Source organism: Heterodontus francisci, chromosome 2 (genome assembly GCF_036365525.1).
Source record: "Heterodontus francisci isolate sHetFra1 chromosome 2, sHetFra1.hap1, whole genome shotgun sequence".
Taxonomy (NCBI): Eukaryota; Metazoa; Chordata; class Chondrichthyes; order Heterodontiformes; family Heterodontidae; genus Heterodontus; species Heterodontus francisci.
In genome coordinates, this window is record NC_090372.1 from 116,300,302 (window position 1) to 116,318,921 (window position 18,620).

Here is an 18,620-nt window from a genome sequence, read left to right on the forward strand (position 1 = left end):
GGAGTTCCTGTGCTGTTTTTAAACTCTCTCTCCCGATGTGTTCTGCTGGTCCCGGGCTTTTTGAACTCTCTCTCCCGATGTGTTCTGCTGGTCCCGGGCTTCCTGTGCTGTTTTTGAACTCTCCCAATGTGTTCTGCTGGTCCCAGAGTTCCTGTCCTGTTTTTGAACTCTCTCTTTCCTGATGTGCTCTGCTGGACCTGGAGTTCCTGTGCTGTTTTTGAAATCTCTCTCCCGATGTGTTCTGCTGGTCCTGGAGTTCCTGTGCTGTTTTTAAACTCTCTCTCCTGATGTGCTCTGCTGGTCCCGGGGTTCCTGTGCTGTTTTTGAACTCTCTCTCCCGAGGTGTTCTGCTGGATCCGGAGTTCCCACGCTGTTTTTGAACTCTCTCCCCTGATGCGCTCTGCTGGTCCCGAAGTCCTTGTGCTGCTTTTGAAATCTCTCTCCCGATGTGTTCTGCTGGTCCCGGGCTTCCTGTGCTGTTTTTGAACTCTCTCTCCCGATGTGTTCTGCTGGTCCTGGAGGTCCTGTGCTGTTTTTGAACTCTCTCTCCCGATGTGTTCTGCTGGTCCCGGGCTTTTTGAACTCTCTCTCCCGATGTGTTCTGCTGGTCCCGGGCTTCCTGTGCTGTTTTTGAACTCTCCCAATGTGTTCTGCTGGTCCCAGAGTTCCTGTCCTGTTTTTGAACTCTCTCTTTCCCGATGTGCTCTGCTGGACCTGGAGTTCCTGTGCTGTTTTTGAAATCTCTCTCCCGATGTGCTCTGCTGGTCCCAGAGTTCCTGTGCTGTTTTTGAACTCCCTCTCCGATGTGTTCTGCTGGTCCCAGAGTTCCTCTGCTGTTTTTGAACTCCCTCTCCGATGTGTTCTGCTGGTCCCGGACTCCTTGTACTGTTTTTGAAATCTCTCTCCCAATGTGTTCTGCTGGTCCCTCGCTTCCTGTGCTGTTCTTGAACTCTCCGATGATCTCTGCTGGTCCCGGGCTTCATGTGCTGTTTTTGAACTCTCTCTCCCGATGTGCTCTGCTGGACCTGGAGTTCCTGTGCTGTTTTTGAACTCTCTCTCCCGATGTGTTCTGCTGGTCCCGGGGTTCCTGTGCTGTTTTTGAACTCTCTCTCCTGATGTGCTCTGCTGGTCCCGGGTTCCTGTGCTGTTTTTGAACTCGTTCCGATGTGTTCTGCTGGTCCCGGAGTTCCTGTGCTGTTTTTGAACTCTCTCTCCGATGTGTTCTGCTGGTTTTGCAGTTCCTCTGCTGTTTTTGAACTCCCTCTCCAATGTGTTCTGCTGGTCCTGGAGTTCCTGTGCTGTTTTTGAACTCTCTGTCCCGATGTGTTCTGCTGGTCCCGGGCTTACTGTGCTGTTTTTGAACTCTCTCGATGTGTTCTGCTGGTCCTGGAGTTCCTGTATTCTTTTTGAACACCCTCACCCCATGTGCTCTGCTGGTCCCAGAGTTCCAGTGCTGTTTTTGAACTCTCTGTCCCGATGTGCTCTGCTGGTCCCAGGATTCCTGTGCTGTTTTTGAACTCTCTCTCCGATGTGTTCTGCTGGTCCCGGGCTTCCTGTGCTATATTTGAACTCTCTCTCCCGATGTGCTCTGCTGGTCCCAGGATTCCTGTGCTGTTTTTGAACTCTCCCAATGTGTTCTGCTGGTCCTGGAGTTCCTGTGCTGTTTTTGAACTCCCTCTCCAATGTGTTCTGCTGGTCCTGGAGTTCCTGTGCTGTTTTTGAACTCTCTCTCCGATGTGTTCTGCTGGACCTGGAGTTCCTGTGCTGTTTTTGAACTCTCTCTCCCGATGTGTTCTGCTGGTCCTGGAGTTCCTGTGCTGTTTTTGAACTCCCTCTCCAATGTGTTCTGCTGGTCCTGGAGTTCCTGTGCTGTTTTTGAACTCTCTCTCCGATGTGTTCTGCTGGACCTGGAGTTCCTGTGCTGTTTTTGAACTCTCTCTCCCGATGTGCTCTGCTGGTCCCAGGATTCCTGTGCTGTTTTTTAACTCTCCCAATGTGTTCTGCTGGTCCTGGAGTTCCTGTGCTGCTTTTGAGTGCTCTCTTCCGTTGTGTTCTGCTGGTCCCGGTGTCCTTGTACTGTTTTTGAAATCTCTCTCCCGATGTGCTCTGCTGGTCCCAGAGTTCCTGTCCTGTTTTTGAACTCTCTCTCCCGATGTGCTCTGCTGCTCCCGGAGTTCCTGTCCTGTTTTTGAACTCCCTCTCCGATGTGTTCTGCTGGTCCCGGGCTTCCTGTGCTGTTCTTGAAATTTCCGATGTTCTCTGCTGGTCCCGGGCTTCATGTGCTGTTTTTAAACTCTCTCTCCCGATGTGTTCTGCTGGTCCTGGAGTTGCTGTGCTGTTTTTGAACTCCCTCTCCCGATGTGTTCTGCTGGTCCTGGAGTTCCTGTGCTGTTTTTGAACTCTCTCTCCCGATGTGCTCTGCTGGTCCTGGAGTTCCTGTGCTGTTTTCGAACTCGCTCCCGATGTGTTCTGCTGGTCCCAGGGTTCCTGTGCTGCTTTTCAGTTCTCTCTCCTGATGTGTTCTGCTGGTTCCGGAGTTCCCACGCTGTTTTTGAACTCTCTCTCCCGATGTGTTCTGCTGGTCCCGGAGTTCCTGTGCTGTTTTTGAAATCTCTCTCTGATGTGTTCTGCTGGTCCTGGAGTTCCTGTGCAGTTTTTGAAATCACTCTCCGATGTGTTCTGCTGGTCCTGGAGTTCCTGTGCTGTTTTTGAAATCTCTCTCTGATGTGTTCTGCTGGGCCCAGGGTTCCTGTGCTGTTTTTGAACTCTGTCTCCCGATGTGTTCTGCTGGATCCAGAGTTCCCACGCTGTTTTTGAACTCTCTCTCCTGATGTGCTCTGCTGGTCCCGACGTCCTTGTGCTGCTTTTGAAATCTCTCACACGATGTGTTCTGCTGGTCCTGGGCTTCCTGTGCTGTTTTTGAACTCTCTCTCCAGATGTGTTCTGCTGGTCCTGGAGTTCCTGTGCTGTTTTTGAACTTTCTCTCCCGATGTGTTCTGCTGGTCCCGGGCTTTTTGAACTCTCTCTCCCGATGTGCTCTGCTGGTCCCAGAGTTGCTGTGCTGTTTTTTGAACTCCCTCTCCGATGTGTTCTGCTGGTCCTGGAGTTCCTGTGCTGTTTTTGAACTCTCTCTCCGATGTGTTCTGCTGGTCCTGGAGTTCCTGTGCTGTTTTTAAACTCTCTCTCCTGATGTGCTCTGCTGGTCCCGGGGTTCCTGTGCTGTTTTTGAACTCTCTCTCCCGAGGTGTTCTGCTGGATCCGGAGTTCCCTCGCTGTTTTTGAACTCTCTCTCCCGATGTGTTCTGCTGGTCCCGAAGTCCTTGTGCTGCTTTTGAACTCGCTCTCCCGATGTGTTCTGCTGGACCTGGAGTTCCTGTGCTGTTTTTGAACTCTCTCTCCCGATGTGTTCTGCTGGTCCTGCAGTTCCTGTGCTGTTTTTGAACTCTCTCTCCCGATGTGTTCTGCTGGTCCCGGGCTTTTTGAACTCTCTCTCCTGATGTGTTCTGCTGGTCCCGGGCTTCCTGTGCTGTTTTTGAACTCTCCCAATGTGTTCTGCTGGTCCCAGAGTTCCTGTCCTGTTTTTGAACTCTCTCTCCCGATGTGCTGTGCTGGACCTGGAGCTCCTGTGCTGTTTTTGAAATCTCTCTCCCGAGGTGTTCTGTTGGTCCCGGAGTTCCTGTCCTGTTTTTGAACTCTCTCTCCCGATGTGTTCTGCTGGACCTGGAGTTCCTGTGCTGTTTTTGAACTCTCTCTCCCGATGTGTTCTGCTGGACCTGGAGTTCCTGTCCTGTTTTTGAACTCTCTCTCCCGATGTGTTCTGCTGGACCTGGAGTTCCTGTGCTGTTTTTGAACTCTCTCTCCCGATGTGTTCTGCTGGTCCCGGGCTTCCTGTGCTGTTTTTGAACTCTCTCTTTCCCGATGTGCTCTGCTGGTCCCGGGGTTCCTGTGCTGTTTTTGAAATCTCTCTCCCGAGGTGTTCTGTTGGTCCCGGAGTTCCTGTCCTGTTTTTGAACTCTCTCTCCCGAGGTGTTCTGTTGGTCCCAGAGTTCCTGTGCTGTTTTTGAACTCTCTCTCCCGATGTGTTCTGCTGGTCCCGGGCTTCCTGTGCTGTTTTTGAAATCTCTCTCCCGAGGTGTTCTGTTGGTCCCGGAGTTCCTGTCCTGTTTTTGAACTCTCTCTCCCGATGTGCTCTGCTGGTCCCAGAGTTCCTGTGCTGTTTTTGAACTCCCTCTCCGATATGTTCTGCTGCTCCCAGAGTTCCTGTGCTGTTTTTGAACTCTCTCTTTCCCGATGTGCTCTGCTGGACCTGGAGTTCCTGTGCTGTTTTTGAAATCTCTCTCCCGATGTGCTCTGCTGGTCCCAGAGTTCCTGTGCTGTTTTTCAACTCCCTCTCCGATGTGTTCTGCTGGTCCCAGAGTTCCTGTGCTGTTTTTGAACTCTCCCAATGTGTTCTGCTGTCCTGGAGTTCCTGTGCTGTTTTTGAGTGCTCTCTTCCGATGTGTTCTGCTGGTCCCGGACTCCTTGTACTGTTTTTGAAATCTCTCTCCCGATGTGTTCTGCTGGTTCCTCGCTTCCTGTGCTGTTCTTGAACTCTCCGATGTTCTCTGCTGGTCCCGGGCTTCATGTGCTGTTTTTGAACTCTCTCTCCCGATGTGCTCTGCTGGACCTGGAGTTCCTGTGCTGTTTTTGAACTCTCTCTCCCGATGTGCTCTGCTGGACCTGGAGTTCCTGTGCTGTTTTTAAAATCTCTCTCCTGATGTGCTCTGCTGGTCCTGGAGTTCCTGTGCTGTTTTTGAACTCTCTCTCCCGATGTGCTCTGCTGGACCTGGAGTTCCTGTGCTGTTTTTGAACTCTCTCTCCTGATGTGTTCTGCTGGACCTGGAGTTCCTGTGCTGTTTTTGAACTCTCTCTCCCGATGTGTTCTGCTGGTCCCGGGCTTTTTGAACTCTCTCTCCCGATGTGCTCTGCTGGTCCCAGAGTTGCTGTGCTGTTTTTTGAACTCCCTCTCCGATGTGTTCTGCTGGTCCTGGAGTTCCTGTGCTGTTTTTGAACTCTCTCTCCGATGTGTTCTGCTGTCCTGGAGTTCCTGTGCTGTTTTTGAGTGCTCTCTTCCGATGTGTTCTGCTGGTCCTGGAGTTCCTGTGCTGTTTTTGAACTCTCTCTCCGATGTGTTCTGCTGGTCCTGGAGTTCCTGTGCTGTTTTTGAACTCTCTCTCCGATGTGTTCTGCTGGTCCTGGAGTTCCTGTGCTGTTTTTAAACTCTCTCTCCTGATGTGCTCTGCTGGTCCCGGGGTTCCTGTGCTGTTTTTGAACTCTCTCTCCCGAGGTGTTCTGCTGGATCCGGAGTTCCCTCGCTGTTTTTGAACTCTCTCTCCCGATGTGTTCTGCTGGTCCCGAAGTCCTTGTGCTGCTTTTGAACTCGCTCTCCCGATGTGTTCTGCTGGACCTGGAGTTCCTGTGCTGTTTTTGAACTCTCTCTCCCGATGTGTTCTGCTGGTCCTGCAGTTCCTGTGCTGTTTTTGAACTCTCTCTCCCGATGTGTTCTGCTGGTCCCGGGCTTTTTGAACTCTCTCTCCTGATGTGTTCTGCTGGTCCCGGGCTTCCTGTGCTGTTTTTGAACTCTCCCAATGTGTTCTGCTGGTCCCAGAGTTCCTGTCCTGTTTTTGAACTCTCTCTCCCGATGTGTTCTGCTGGACCTGGAGTTCCTGTGCTGTTTTTGAACTCTCTCTCCCGATGTGTTCTGCTGGTCCCGGGCTTCCTGTGCTGTTTTTGAACTCTCTCTTTCCCGATGTGCTCTGCTGGTCCCGGAGTTCCTGTCCTGTTTTTGAACTCTCTCTCCCGATGTGTTCTGCTGGACCTGGAGTTCCTGTGCTGTTTTTGAACTCTCTCTCCCGATGTGTTCTGCTGGTCCCGGGCTTCCTGTGCTGTTTTTGAACTCTCTCTTTCCCGATGTGCTCTGCTGGTCCCGGAGTTCCTGTCCTGTTTTTGAACTCTCTCTCCCGAGGTGTTCTGTTGGTCCCAGAGTTCCTGTGCTGTTTTTGAACTCCCTCTCCGATATGTTCTGCTGCTCCCAGAGTTCCTGTGCTGTTTTTGAACTCTCTCTTTCCCGATGTGCTCTGCTGGACCTGGAGTTCCTGTGCTGTTTTTGAAATCTCTCTCCCGATGTGCTCTGCTGGTCCCAGAGTTCCTGTGCTGTTTTTCAACTCCCTCTCCGATGTGTTCTGCTGGTCCCAGAGTTCCTGTGCTGTTTTTGAACTCTCCCAATGTGTTCTGCTGTCCTGGAGTTCCTGTGCTGTTTTTGAGTGCTCTCTTCCGATGTGTTCTGCTGGTCCCGGACTCCTTGTACTGTTTTTGAAATCTCTCTCCCGATGTGTTCTGCTGGTTCCTCGCTTCCTGTGCTGTTCTTGAACTCTCCGATGTTCTCTGCTGGTCCCGGGCTTCATGTGCTGTTTTTGAACTCTCTCTCCCGATGTGCTCTGCTGGACCTGGAGTTCCTGTGCTGTTTTTGAACTCTGTCTCCCGATGTGCTCTGCTGGACCTGGAGTTCCTGTGCTGTTTTTAAAATCTCTCTCCTGATGTGCTCTGCTGGTCCTGGAGTTCCTGTGCTGTTTTTGAACTCTCTCTCCCGATGTGCTCTGCTGGACCTGGAGTTCCTGTGCTGTTTTTGAACTCTCTCTCCTGATGTGTTCTGCTGGACCTGGAGTTCCTGTGCTGTTTTTGAACTCTCTCTCCCGATGTGTTCTGCTGGTCCCGGGCTTTTTGAACTCTCTCTCCCGATGTGCTCTGCTGGTCCCAGAGTTGCTGTGCTGTTTTTTGAACTCCCTCTCCGATGTGTTCTGCTGGTCCTGGAGTTCCTGTGCTGTTTTTGAACTCTCTCTCCGATGTGTTCTGCTGGTCCTGGAGTTCCTGTGCTGTTTTTGAGTGCTCTCTTCCGATGTGTTCTGCTGGTCCTGGAGTTCCTGTGCTGTTTTTAAACTCTCTCTCCTGATGTGCTCTGCTGGTCCCGGGGTTCCTGTGCTGTTTTTGAACTCTCTCTCCCGAGGTGTTCTGCTGGATCCGGAGTTCCCTCGCTGTTTTTGAACTCTCTCTCCCGATGTGCTCTGCTGGTCCCGAAGTCCTTGTGCTGCTTTTGAACTCGCTCTCCCGATGTGTTCTGCTGGACCTGGAGTTCCTGTGCTGTTTTTGAACTCTCTCTCCCGATGTGTTCTGCTGGTCCTGCAGTTCCTGTGCTGTTTTTGAACTCTCTCTCCCGATGTGTTCTGCTGGTCCCGGGCTTTTTGAACTCTCTCTCCCGATGTGTTCTGCTGGTCCCGGGCTTCCTGTGCTGTTTTTGAACTCTCCCAATGTGTTCTGCTGGTCCCAGAGTTCCTGTCCTGTTTTTGAACTCTCTCTCCCGATGTGCTCTGCTGGACCTGGAGCTCCTGTGCTGTTTTTGAAATCTCTCTCCCGAGGTGTTCTGTTGGTCCCGGAGTTCCTGTCCTGTTTTTGAACTCTCTCTCCCGATGTGCTCTGCTGGTCCCAGAGTTGCTGTGCTGTTTTTTGAACTCCCTCTCCGATGTGTTCTGCTGGTCCCGGGCTTCCTCTGCTGTTTTTGAACTCTCCCAATGTGCTCTGCTGGACCTGGAGTTCCTGTGCTGTTTTTGAAATCTCTCTCCCGATGTGTTCTGCTGGTCCCGGGCTTCCTGTGCTGTTTTTGAACTCTCCCAATGTGTTCTACTGTCCTGGAGTTCCTGTGCTGTTTTTGAACTCTCTCTCCCAATGTGTTCTGCTGGTCCCGGGCTTCCTCTGCTGTTTTTGAACTCTCCCAATGTGCTCTGCTGGACCTGGAGTTCCTGTGCTGTTTTTGAAATCTCTCTCCCGATGTGTTCTGCTGGTCCCGGGCTTCCTCTGCTGTTTTTGAACTCTCCCAATGTGCTCTGCTGGACCTGGAGCTCCTGTGCTGTTTTTGAAATCTCTCTCCCGAGGTGTTCTGTTGGTCCCGGAGTTCCTGTGCTGTTTTTGAACTCTCTCTCCCGATGTGTTCTGCTGGTCCCGGGCTTCCTGTGCTGTTTTTGAACTCTCTCTTTCCCGATGTGCTCTGCTGGTCCCGGAGTTCCTGTCCTGTTTTTGAACTCTCTCTCCCGAGGTGTTCTGTTGGTCCCAGAGTTCCTGTGCTGTTTTTGAACTCCCTCTCCGATATGTTCTGCTGCTCCCAGAGTTCCTGTGCTGTTTTTGAACTCTCTCTTTCCCGATGTGCTCTGCTGGACCTGGAGTTCCTGTGCTGTTTTTGAAATCTCTCTCCCGATGTGCTCTGCTGGTCCCAGAGTTCCTGTGCTGTTTTTCAACTCCCTCTCCGATGTGTTCTGCTGGTCCCAGAGTTCCTGTGCTGTTTTTGAACTCTCCCAATGTGTTCTGCTGTCCTGGAGTTCCTGTGCTGTTTTTGAGTGCTCTCTTCCGATGTGTTCTGCTGGTCCCGGACTCCTTGTACTGTTTTTGAAATCTCTCTCCCGATGTGTTCTGCTGGTTCCTCGCTTCCTGTGCTGTTCTTGAACTCTCCGATGTTCTCTGCTGGTCCCGGGCTTCATGTGCTGTTTTTGAACTCTCTCTCCCGATGTGCTCTGCTGGACCTGGAGTTCCTGTGCTGTTTTTGAACTCTGTCTCCCGATGTGCTCTGCTGGACCTGGAGTTCCTGTGCTGTTTTTAAAATCTCTCTCCTGATGTGCTCTGCTGGTCCTGGAGTTCCTGTGCTGTTTTTGAACTCTCTCTCCCGATGTGCTCTGCTGGACCTGGAGTTCCTGTGCTGTTTTTGAACTCTCTCTCCTGATGTGTTCTGCTGGACCTGGAGTTCCTGTGCTGTTTTTGAACTCTCTCTCCCGATGTGTTCTGCTGGTCCCGGGCTTTTTGAACTCTCTCTCCCGATGTGCTCTGCTGGTCCCAGAGTTGCTGTGCTGTTTTTTGAACTCCCTCTCCGATGTGTTCTGCTGGTCCTGGAGTTCCTGTGCTGTTTTTGAACTCTCTCTCCGATGTGTTCTGCTGTCCTGGAGTTCCTGTGCTGTTTTTGAGTGCTCTCTTCCGATGTGTTCTGCTGGTCCTGGAGTTCCTGTGCTGTTTTTAAACTCTCTCTCCTGATGTGCTCTGCTGGTCCCGGGGTTCCTGTGCTGTTTTTGAACTCTCTCTCCCGAGGTGTTCTGCTGGATCCGGAGTTCCCTCGCTGTTTTTGAACTCTCTCTCCCGATGTGCTCTGCTGGTCCCGAAGTCCTTGTGCTGCTTTTGTACTCGCTCTCCCGATGTGTTCTGCTGGACCTGGAGTTCCTGTGCTGTTTTTGAACTCTCTCTCCCGATGTGTTCTGCTGGTCCTGCAGTTCCTGTGCTGTTTTTGAACTCTCTCTCCCGATGTGTTCTGCTGGTCCCGGGCTTTTTGAACTCTCTCTCCCGATGTGTTCTGCTGGTCCCGGGCTTCCTGTGCTGTTTTTGAACTCTCCCAATGTGTTCTGCTGGTCCCAGAGTTCCTGTCCTGTTTTTGAACTCTCTCTCCCGATGTGCTCTGCTGGACCTGGAGCTCCTGTGCTGTTTTTGAAATCTCTCTCCCGAGGTGTTCTGTTGGTCCCGGAGTTCCTGTCCTGTTTTTGATCTCTCTCTCCCGATGTGCTCTGCTGGTCCCAGAGTTGCTGTGCTGTTTTTTGAACTCCCTCTCCGATGTGTTCTGCTGGTCCCGGGCTTCCTCTGCTGTTTTTGAACTCTCCCAATGTGCTCTGCTGGACCTGGAGTTCCTGTGCTGTTTTTGAAATCTCTCTCCCGATGTGTTCTGCTGGTCCCGGGCTTCCTGTGCTGTTTTTGAACTCTCCCAATGTGTTCTACTGTCCTGGAGTTCCTGTGCTGTTTTTGAACTCTCTCTCCCAATGTGTTCTGCTGGTCCTGCAGTTCCTGTGCTGTTTTTGAACTCTCTCTCCCGATGTGTTCTGCTGGTCCCGGGCTTTTTGAACTCTCTCTCCCGATGTGTTCTGCTGGTCCCGGGCTTCCTGTGCTGTTTTTGAACTCTCTCTCCCGATGTGTTCTGCTGGATCCGGAGTTCCTGTGCTGTTTTTAAACTCTCTCTCCCAATGTGCTCTGCTGGTCCCAGAGTTGCTGTGCTGTTTTTTGAACTCCCTCTCCGATGTGTTCTGCTGGTCCCGGGCTTCCTCTGCTGTTTTTGAACTCTCTCTCCCGATGTGTTCTGCTGGTCCTGGAGTTCCTGTGCTGTTTTTGAACTCTCTCTCCGATGTGTTCTGCTGTCCTGGAGTTCCTGTGCTGTTTTTGAGTGCTCTCTTCCGATGTGTTCTGCTGGTCCCGGTGTCCTTGTACTGTTTTTGAAATCTCTCTCGCGATGTGCTCTGCTGGTCCCAGAGTTCCTGTCCTGTTTTTGAACTCTCTCTCCCGATGTGCTCTGCTGCTCCCGGAGTTCCTGTCCTGTTTTTGAACTCTCCCAGTGTGTTCTGCTGGTCCTGGAGTTCCTGTGCTGTTTTTGAACTCCCTCTCCAATGTGTTCTGCTGGTCCTGGAGTTCCTGTGCTGTTTTTGATCTCTCTCTCCGATGTGTTCTGCTGGACCTGGAGTTCCTGTGCTGTTTTTGAACTCTCTCTCCAATGTGTTCTGCTGGTCCCGGGGTTCCTGTGCTGTTTTTGAACTCCCTCTCCGATATGTTCTGCTGGTCCCAGAGTTCCTGTGCTGTTTTTGAACTCTCTCTTTCCCGATGTGCTCTGCTGGTCCTGGAGTTCCTGTGCTGTTTTTGAACTCTCTCTCCCGATGTGTTCTGCTGGTCCCGGGCTTTTTGAACTCTCTCTCCCGATGTGTTCTGCTGGTCCCGGGCTTCCTGTGCTGTTTTTGAACTCTCTCTCCCGAGGTGTTCTGTTGGTCCCAGAGTTCCTGTGCTGTTTTTGAACTCTCTCTCCCGAGGTGTTCTGTTGGTCCCAGAGTTCCTGTGCTGTTTTTGAACTCCCTCTCCGATATGTTCTGCTGGTCCCAGAGTTCCTGTGCTGTTTTTGAACTCTCTCTTTCCCGATGTGCTCTGCTGGTCCCAGAGTTCCTGTGCTGTTTTTCAACTCCCTCTCCGATGTGTTCTGCTGGTCCCAGAGTTCCTGTGCTGTTTTTGAACTCTCCCAATGTGTTCTGCTGTCCTGGAGTTCCTGTGCTGTTTTTGAGTGCTCTCTTCCGATGTGTTCTGCTGGTCCCGGACTCCTTGTACTGTTTTTGAAATCTCTCTCCAGATGTGTTCTGCTGGTTCCTCGCTTCCTGTGCTGTTCTTGAACTCTCTCTCCGATGTTCTCTGCTGGTCCCGGGCTTCATGTGCTGTTTTTGAACTCTCTCTCCCGATGTGCTCTGCTGGACCTGGAGTTCCTGTGCTGTTTTTAAAATCTCTCTCCCGATGTGTTCTGCTGGTCCTGGAGTTCCTGTGCTGTTTTTGAACTCTCTCTCCTGATGTGCTCTGCTGGTCCCGGGGTTCCTGTGCTGTTTTTGAACTCTCTCTCCCGATGTGTTCTGCTGGTCCTGGAGTTCCTGTGCTGTTTTTGAACTCTCTCTCCTGATGTGCTCTGCTGGTCCCGGGGTTCCTGTGCTGTTTTTGAACTCGTTCCGATGTGTTCTGCTGGTCCCGGAGTTCCTGTGCTGTTTTTGAACTCTCTCTCCGATGTGTTCTGCTGGTTTTGCAGTTCCTCTGCTGTTTTTGAACTCCCTCTCCAATGTGTTCTGCTGGTCCTGGAGTTCCTGTGCTGTTTTTGAACTCTCTCGATGTGTTCTGCTGGTCCTGGAGTTGCTGTGCTGATTTTGAACTCTCTCTCCCGATGTGTTCTGCTGGTCCCGGAGTTCCTGTATTCTTTTTGAACACCCTCTCCCCATGTGCTCTGCTGGTCCTGGAGTTCCTGTGCTGTTTTTGAACTCCCTCTCCAATGTGTTCTGCTGGTCCCGGAGTTCCTGTATTCTTTTTGAACACCCTCTCCCCATGTGCTCTGCTGGTCCTGGAGTTCCTGTGCTGTTTTTGAACTCTCTCTCCTGATGTGCTCTGCTGGTCCCGGGGTTCCTGTGCTGTTTTTGAACTCGTTCCGATGTGTTCTGCTGGTCCCGGAGTTCCTGTGCCGTTTTTGAACTCTCTGTCCCGATGTGCTCTGCTGGTCCCAGGATTCCTGTGCTGTTTTTGAACTCCCTCTCCAATGTGTTCTGCTGGTCCTGGAGTTCCTGTGCTGTTTTTGATCACTCTCTCCGATGTGTTCTGCTGGACCTGGAGTTCCTGTGCTGTTTTTGAACTCTCTCTCCCGATGTGCTCTGCTGGTCCCAGGATTCCTGTGCTGTTTTTGAACTCTCCCAATGTGTTCTGCTGGTCCTGGAGTTCCTGTGCTGTTTTTGAACTCCCTCTCCAATGTGTTCTGCTGGTCCTGGAGTTCCTGTGCTGTTTTTGACCTCTCTCTCCGATGTGTTCTGCTGGTCCTGGAGTTCCTGTGCTGTTTTTGAACTCCCTCTCCAATGTGTTCTGCTGGTCCTGGAGTTCCTGTGCTGTTTTTGAACTCTCTCTCCGATGTGTTCTGCTGGACCTGGAGTTCCTGTGCTGTTTTTGAACTCCCTCTCCCAATGTGTTCTGCTGGTCCTGGAGTTCCTGTGCTGTTTTTGAACTCTCTCTCCAATGTGTTCTGCTGGTCCTGGAGTTCCTGTGCTGTTTTTGAACTCTCTCTCCAATGTGTTCTGCTGGTCCTGGAGTTCCTGTGCTGTTTTTGAAATCGCACCCGATGTGTTCTGCTGGTCCCGGGGTTCCTGTGCTGTTTTTTGAACTCTCTCTCCCGATGTGCTCTGCTGGTCCCAGGATTCCTGTGCTGTTTTTGAACTCTCCCAATGTGTTCTGCTGGTCCTGGAGTTCCTGTGCTGTTTTTGAACTCCCTCTCCAATGTGTTCTGCTGGTCCTGGAGTTCCTGTGCTGTTTTTGAACTCTCTCTCCCGATGTGCTCTGCTGGTCCCAGGATTCCTGTGCTGTTTTTGAACTCTCCCAATGTGTTCTGCTGGTCCTGGAGTTCCTGTGCTGTTTTTGAACTCCCTCTCCAATGTGTTCTGCTGGTCCTGGAGTTCCTGTGCTGTTTTTGAACTCTCTCTCCGATGTGTTCTGCTGGACCTGGAGTTCCTGTGCTGTTTTTGAACTCCCTCTCCCAATGTGTTCTGCTGGTCCTGGAGTTCCTGTGCTGTTTTTGAACTCTCTCTCCAATGTGTTCTGCTGGTCCTGGAGTTCCTGTGCTGTTTTTTGAACTCTCTCTCCCGATGTGCTCTGCTGGTCCCAGGATTCCTGTGCTGTTTTTGAACTCTCCCAATGTGTTCTGCTGGTCCTGGAGTTCCTGTGCTGTTTTTGAACTCTCTCTCCGATGTGTTCTGCTGGTCCTGGAGTTCCTGTGCTGTTTTTGAACTCTCTCTCCGATGTGTTCTGCTGGTCCTGGAGTTCCTGTGCTGTTTTTGAACTCTCTCTCCGATGTGTTCTGCTGGTCCCAGGGTTCCTGTGCTGTTTTTGAACTCTCTCTCCCGATGTGTTCTGCTGGTCCCGGGCTTTTTGAACTCTCTCTCCCGATGAGTTCTGCTGGTCCCGGGCTTCCTGTGCTGTTTTTGAACTCTCTCTTTCCCGATGTGCTCTGCTGGACCTGGAGTTCCTGTGCTGTTTTTGAAATCTCTCTCCCGAGGTGTTCTGTTGGTCCCAGAGTTCCTGTCCTGTTTTTGAACTCTCTCTCCCGATGTGCTCTGCTGGTCCCAGAGTTCCTGTGCTGTTTTTGAACTCTCCCAATGTGTTCTGCTGTCCTGGAGTTCCTGTGCTGTTTTTGAGTGCTCTCTTCCGATGTGTTCTGCTGGTCCCGGAGTCCTTGTACTGTTTTTGAACTCTCTCTCCCGATGTGCTCTGCTGGTCCCAGAGTTCCTGTGCTGTTTTTCAACTCCCTCTCCGATGTGTTCTGCTGGTCCCAGAGTTCCTGTGCTGTTTTTGAACTCTCCCAATGTGTTCTGCTGTCCTGGAGTTCCTGTGCTTTTTTTGAGTGCTCTCTTCCGATGTGTTCTGCTGGTCCCGGAGTCCTTGTACTGTTTTTGAAATCTCTCTCCCGATGTGTTCTGCTGGTCCCTCGCTTCCTGTGCTGTTCTTGAACTCTCCGATGTTCTCTGCTGGTCCCGGGCTTCATGTGCTGTTTTTGAACTCTCTCTCCCGATGTGCTCTGCTGGACCTGGAGTTCCTGTGCTGTTTTTGAACTCTCTCTCCCGATGTGCTCTGCTGGACCTGGAGTTCCTGTGCTGTTTTTGAACTCTCTCTCCCGATGTGCTCTGCTGGTCCTGGAGTTCCTGTGCTGTTTTTGAACTCTCTCTCCCGATGTGCTCTGCTGGACCTGGAGTTCCTGTGCTGTTTTTAGAATCTCTCTCCCGATGTGTTCTGCTGGTCCTGGCGTTCCTGTGCTGTTTTTGAACTCTCTCTCCTGATGTGCTCTGCTGGTCCCGGGGTTCCTGTGCTGTTTTTGAACTCGTTCCGATGTGTTCTGCTGGTCCCGGAGTTCCTCTGCTGTTTTTGAACTCCCTCTCCAATGTGTTCTGCTGGTCCTGGAGTTCCTGTGCTGTTTTTGAACTCTCTCTCCGATGTGTTCTGCTGGTCCCGGGCTTCCTGTGCTATATTTGAACTCTCTCTCCCGATGTGTTCTGCTGGTCCTGGAGTTCCTGTGCTGTTTTTGAACTCCCTCTCCAATGTGTTCTGCTGGTCCTGGAGTTCCTGTGCTGTTTTTGAAATCTCTCTCCCGAGGTGTTCTGTTGGTCCTGGAGTTCCTGTGCTGTTTTTGAACTCCCTCTCCAATGTGTTCTGCTGGTCCCAGGATTCCTGTGCTGTTTTTGAACTCTCCCAATGTGTTCTGCTGGTCCTGGAGTTCCTGTGCTGTTTTTGAACTCCCTCTCCAATGTGTTCTGCTGGTCCTGGAGTTCCTGTGCTGTTTTTGAACTCTCTCTCCGATGTGTTCTGCTGGACCTGGAGTTCCTGTGCTGTTTTTGAACTCTCTCTCCCGATGTGTTCTGCTGGTCCTGGAGTTCCTGTGCTGTTTTTGAACTCCCTCTCCAATGTGTTCTGCTGGTCCTGGAGTTCCTGTGCTGTTTTTGAAATCTCTCTCCCGAGGTGTTCTGTTGGTCCTGGAGTTCCTGTGCTGTTTTTGAACTCCCTCTCCAATGTGTTCTGCTGGTCCCAGGATTCCTGTGCTGTTTTTGAACTCTCCCAATGTGTTCTGCTGGTCCTGGAGTTCCTGTGCTGTTTTTGAACTCCCTCTCCAATGTGTTCTGCTGGTCCTGGAGTTCCTGTGCTGTTTTTGAACTCTCTCTCCGATGTGTTCTGCTGGACCTGGAGTTCCTGTGCTGTTTTTGAACTCTCTCTCCCGATGTGTTCTGCTGGTCCTGGAGTTCCTGTGCTGTTTTTGAACTCCCTCTCCAATGTGTTCTGCTGGTCCTGGAGTTCCTGTGCTGTTTTTGAACTCCCTCTCCAATGTGTTCTGCTGGTCCTGGAGTTCCTGTGCTGTTTTTGAACTCTCTCTCCAATGTGTTCTGCTGGTCCTGGAGTTCCTGTGCTGTTTTTGAACTCTCTCTCCGATGTGTTCTGCTGGACCTGGAGTTCCTGTGCTGTTTTTGAACTCTCTCTCCGATGTGTTCTGCTGGACCTGGAGTTCCGGTGCTGTTTTTGAACTCTCTCTCCCGATGTGCTCTGCTGGTCCCAGGATTCCTGTGCTGTTTTTGAACTCTCCCAATGTGTTCTGCTGGTCCTGGAGTTCCTGTGCTGTTTTTGAATTCCCTCTCCAATGTGTTCTGCTGGTCCTGGAGTTCCTGTGCTGTTTTTGAACTCTCTCTCCGATGTGTTCTGCTGGTCCTGGAGTTCCTGTGCTGTTTTTGAACTCCCTCTCCAATGTGTTCTGCTGGTCCCGGGGTTCCTGTGCTGTTTTTTAACTCTCTCTCCCGATGTGTTCTGCTGGTCCTGGAGTTCCTGTGCTGTTTTTGAACTCTCTCTCCCGATGTGTTCTGCTGGTCCCGGGCTTTTTGAACTCTCTCTCCCGATGTGTTCTGCTGGTCCCGGGCTTCCTGTGCTGTTTTTGAACTCTCTCTTTCCCGATGTGCTCTGCTGGACCTGGAGTTCCTGTGCTGTTTTTGAAATCTCTCTCCCGAGGTGTTCTGTTGGTCCCGGAGTTCCTGTCCTGTTTTTGAACTCTCTCTCCCGATGTGCTCTGCTGGTCCCAGAGTTCCTGTGCTGTTTTTGAACTCCCTCTCCGATGTGTTCTGCTGGTCCCAGAGTTCCTGTGCTGTTTTTGAACTCTCCCAATGTGTTCTGCTGTCCTGGAGTTCCTGTGCTGTTTTTGAGTGCTCTCTTCCGATGTGTTCTGCTGGTCCCGGAGACCTTGTACTGTTTTTGAAATCGCTCTCCCGATGTGTTCTGCTGGTCCCTCGCTTCCTGTGCTGTTCTTGAACTCTCCGATGTTCTCTGCTGGTCCCGGGCTTCATGTGCTGTTTTTGAACTCTCTCTCCCGATGTGTTCTGCTGGTCCTGGAGTTCCTGTGCTGTTTTTGAACTCTCTCTCCCGATGTGCTCTGCTGGACCTGGAGTTCCTGTGCTGTTTTTAAAATCTCTCTCCCGATGTGTTCTGCTGGTCCTGGAGTTCCTGTGCTGTTTTTGAACTCTCTCTCCTGATGTGCTCTGCTGGTCCCGGGGTTCCTGTGCTGTTTTTGAACTCTCTCTCCTGATGTGCTCTGCTGGTCCCGGGGTTCCTGTGCTGTTTTTGAACTCGTTCCGATGTGTTCTGCTGGTCCCGGAGTTCCTGTGCTGTTTTTGAACTCTCTGTCCCGATGTGTTCTGCTGGTCCCGGGCTTACTGTGCTGTTTTTGAACTCTCTCGATGTGTTCTGCTGGTCCTGGAGTTCCTGTGCTGTTTTTGAACTCTCTGTCCCGATGTGTTCTGCTGGTCCCGGGCTTACTGTGCTGTTTTTGAACTCTCTCGATGTGTTCTGCTGGTCCTGGAGTTCCTGTGCTGTTTTTGAACTCTCTGTCCCGATGTGTTCTGCTGGTCCCGGGCTTCATGTGCTGTTTTTGAACTCTCTCTCCCGATGTGCTCTGCTGGACCTGGAGTTCCTGTGCTGTTTTTGAACTCTCTCTCCCGATGTGCTCTGCTGGACCTGGAGTTCCTGTGCTGTTTTTGAACTCTCTCTCCCGATGTGCTCTGCTGGTCCTGGAGTTCCTGTGCTGTTTTTGAACTCTCTCTCCCGATGTGCTCTGCTGGACCTGGAGTTCCTGTGCTGTTTTTAGAATCTCTCTCCCGATGTGTTCTGCTGGTCCTGGCGTTCCTGTGCTGTTTTTGAACTCTCTCTCCTGATGTGCTCTGCTGGTCCCGGGGTTCCTGTGCTGTTTTTGAACTCGTTCCGATGTGTTCTGCTGGTCCCGGAGTTCCTCTGCTGTTTTTGAACTCCCTCTCCAATGTGTTCTGCTGGTCCTGGAGTTCCTGTGCTGTTTTTGAACTCTCTCTCCGATGTGTTCTGCTGGTCCCGGGCTTCCTGTGCTATATTTGAACTCTCTCTCCCGATGTGCTCTGCTGGTCCCAGGATTCCTGTGCTGTTTTTGAACTCTCCCAATGTGTTCTGCTGGTCCTGGAGTTCCTGTGCTGTTTTTGAACTCCCTCTCCAATGTGTTCTGCTGGTCCTGGAGTTCCTGTGCTGTTTTTGAACTCTCTCTCCGATGTGTTCTGCTGGACCTGGAGTTCCTGTGCTGTTTTTGAACTCTCTCTCCCGATGTGTTCTGCTGGTCCTGGAGTTCCTGTGCTGTTTTTGAACTCCCTCTCCAATGTGTTCTGCTGGTCCTGGAGTTCCTGTGCTGTTTTTGAACTCTCTCTCCAATGTGTTCTGCTGGTCCTGGAGTTCCTGTGCTGTTTTTGAACTCCCTCTCCAATGTGTTCTGCTGGTCCTGGAGTTCCTGTGCTGTTTTTGAACTCTCTCTCCAATGTGTTCTGCTGGTCCTGGAGTTCCTGTGCTGTTTTTGAACTCTCTCTCCGATGTGTTCTGCTGGACCTGGAGTTCCTGTGCTGTTTTTGAACTCTCTCTCCGATGTGTTCTGCTGGACCTGGAGTTCCGGTGCTGTTTTTGAACTCTCTCTCCCGATGTGCTCTGCTGGTCCCAGGATTCCTGTGCTGTTTTTGAACTCTCCCAATGTGTTCTGCTGGTCCTGGAGTTCCTGTGCTGTTTTTGAATTCCCTCTCCAATGTGTTCTGCTGGTCCTGGAGTTCCTGTGCTGTTTTTGAACTCTCTCTCCGATGTGTTCTGCTGGTCCTGGAGTTCCTGTGCTGTTTTTGAACTCCCTCTCCAATGTGTTCTGCTGGTCCCGGGGTTCCTGTGCTGTTTTTTAACTCTCTCTCCCGATGTGTTCTGCTGGTCCTGGAGTTCCTGTGCTGTTTTTGAACTCTCTCTCCCGATGTGTTCTGCTGGTCCCGGGCTTTTTGAACTCTCTCTCCCGATGTGTTCTGCTGGTCCCGGGCTTCCTGTGCTGTTTTTGAACTCTCTCTTTCCCGATGTGCTCTGCTGGACCTGGAGTTCCTGTGCTGTTTTTGAAATCTCTCTCCCGAGGTGTTCTGTTGGTCCCGGAGTTCCTGTCCTGTTTTTGA

At 51.5% G+C, this 18,620-nt stretch overlaps 1 protein-coding gene across 1 annotated transcript in view; it reads right to left on the reverse strand.

Annotated features, from left to right (window-relative positions):
• Positions 1–2,499: 2,499 nt before the first annotated feature.
• The window catches only part of LOC137380737 (trichohyalin-like), a 47,083-nt gene continuing 30,962 nt past the window's right edge, over positions 2,500–18,620 (reverse strand). Inside the window, exons 4-5 of the mRNA XM_068053028.1 lie at positions 11,631–12,167; positions 2,500–2,952 (exon numbers count right to left, since the gene is read on the reverse strand). Of these exons, the coding sequence (XP_067909129.1) occupies positions 2,500–2,952; positions 11,631–12,167 (990 nt within the window). The remainder of the gene's footprint in view (positions 2,953–11,630; positions 12,168–18,620) is intronic.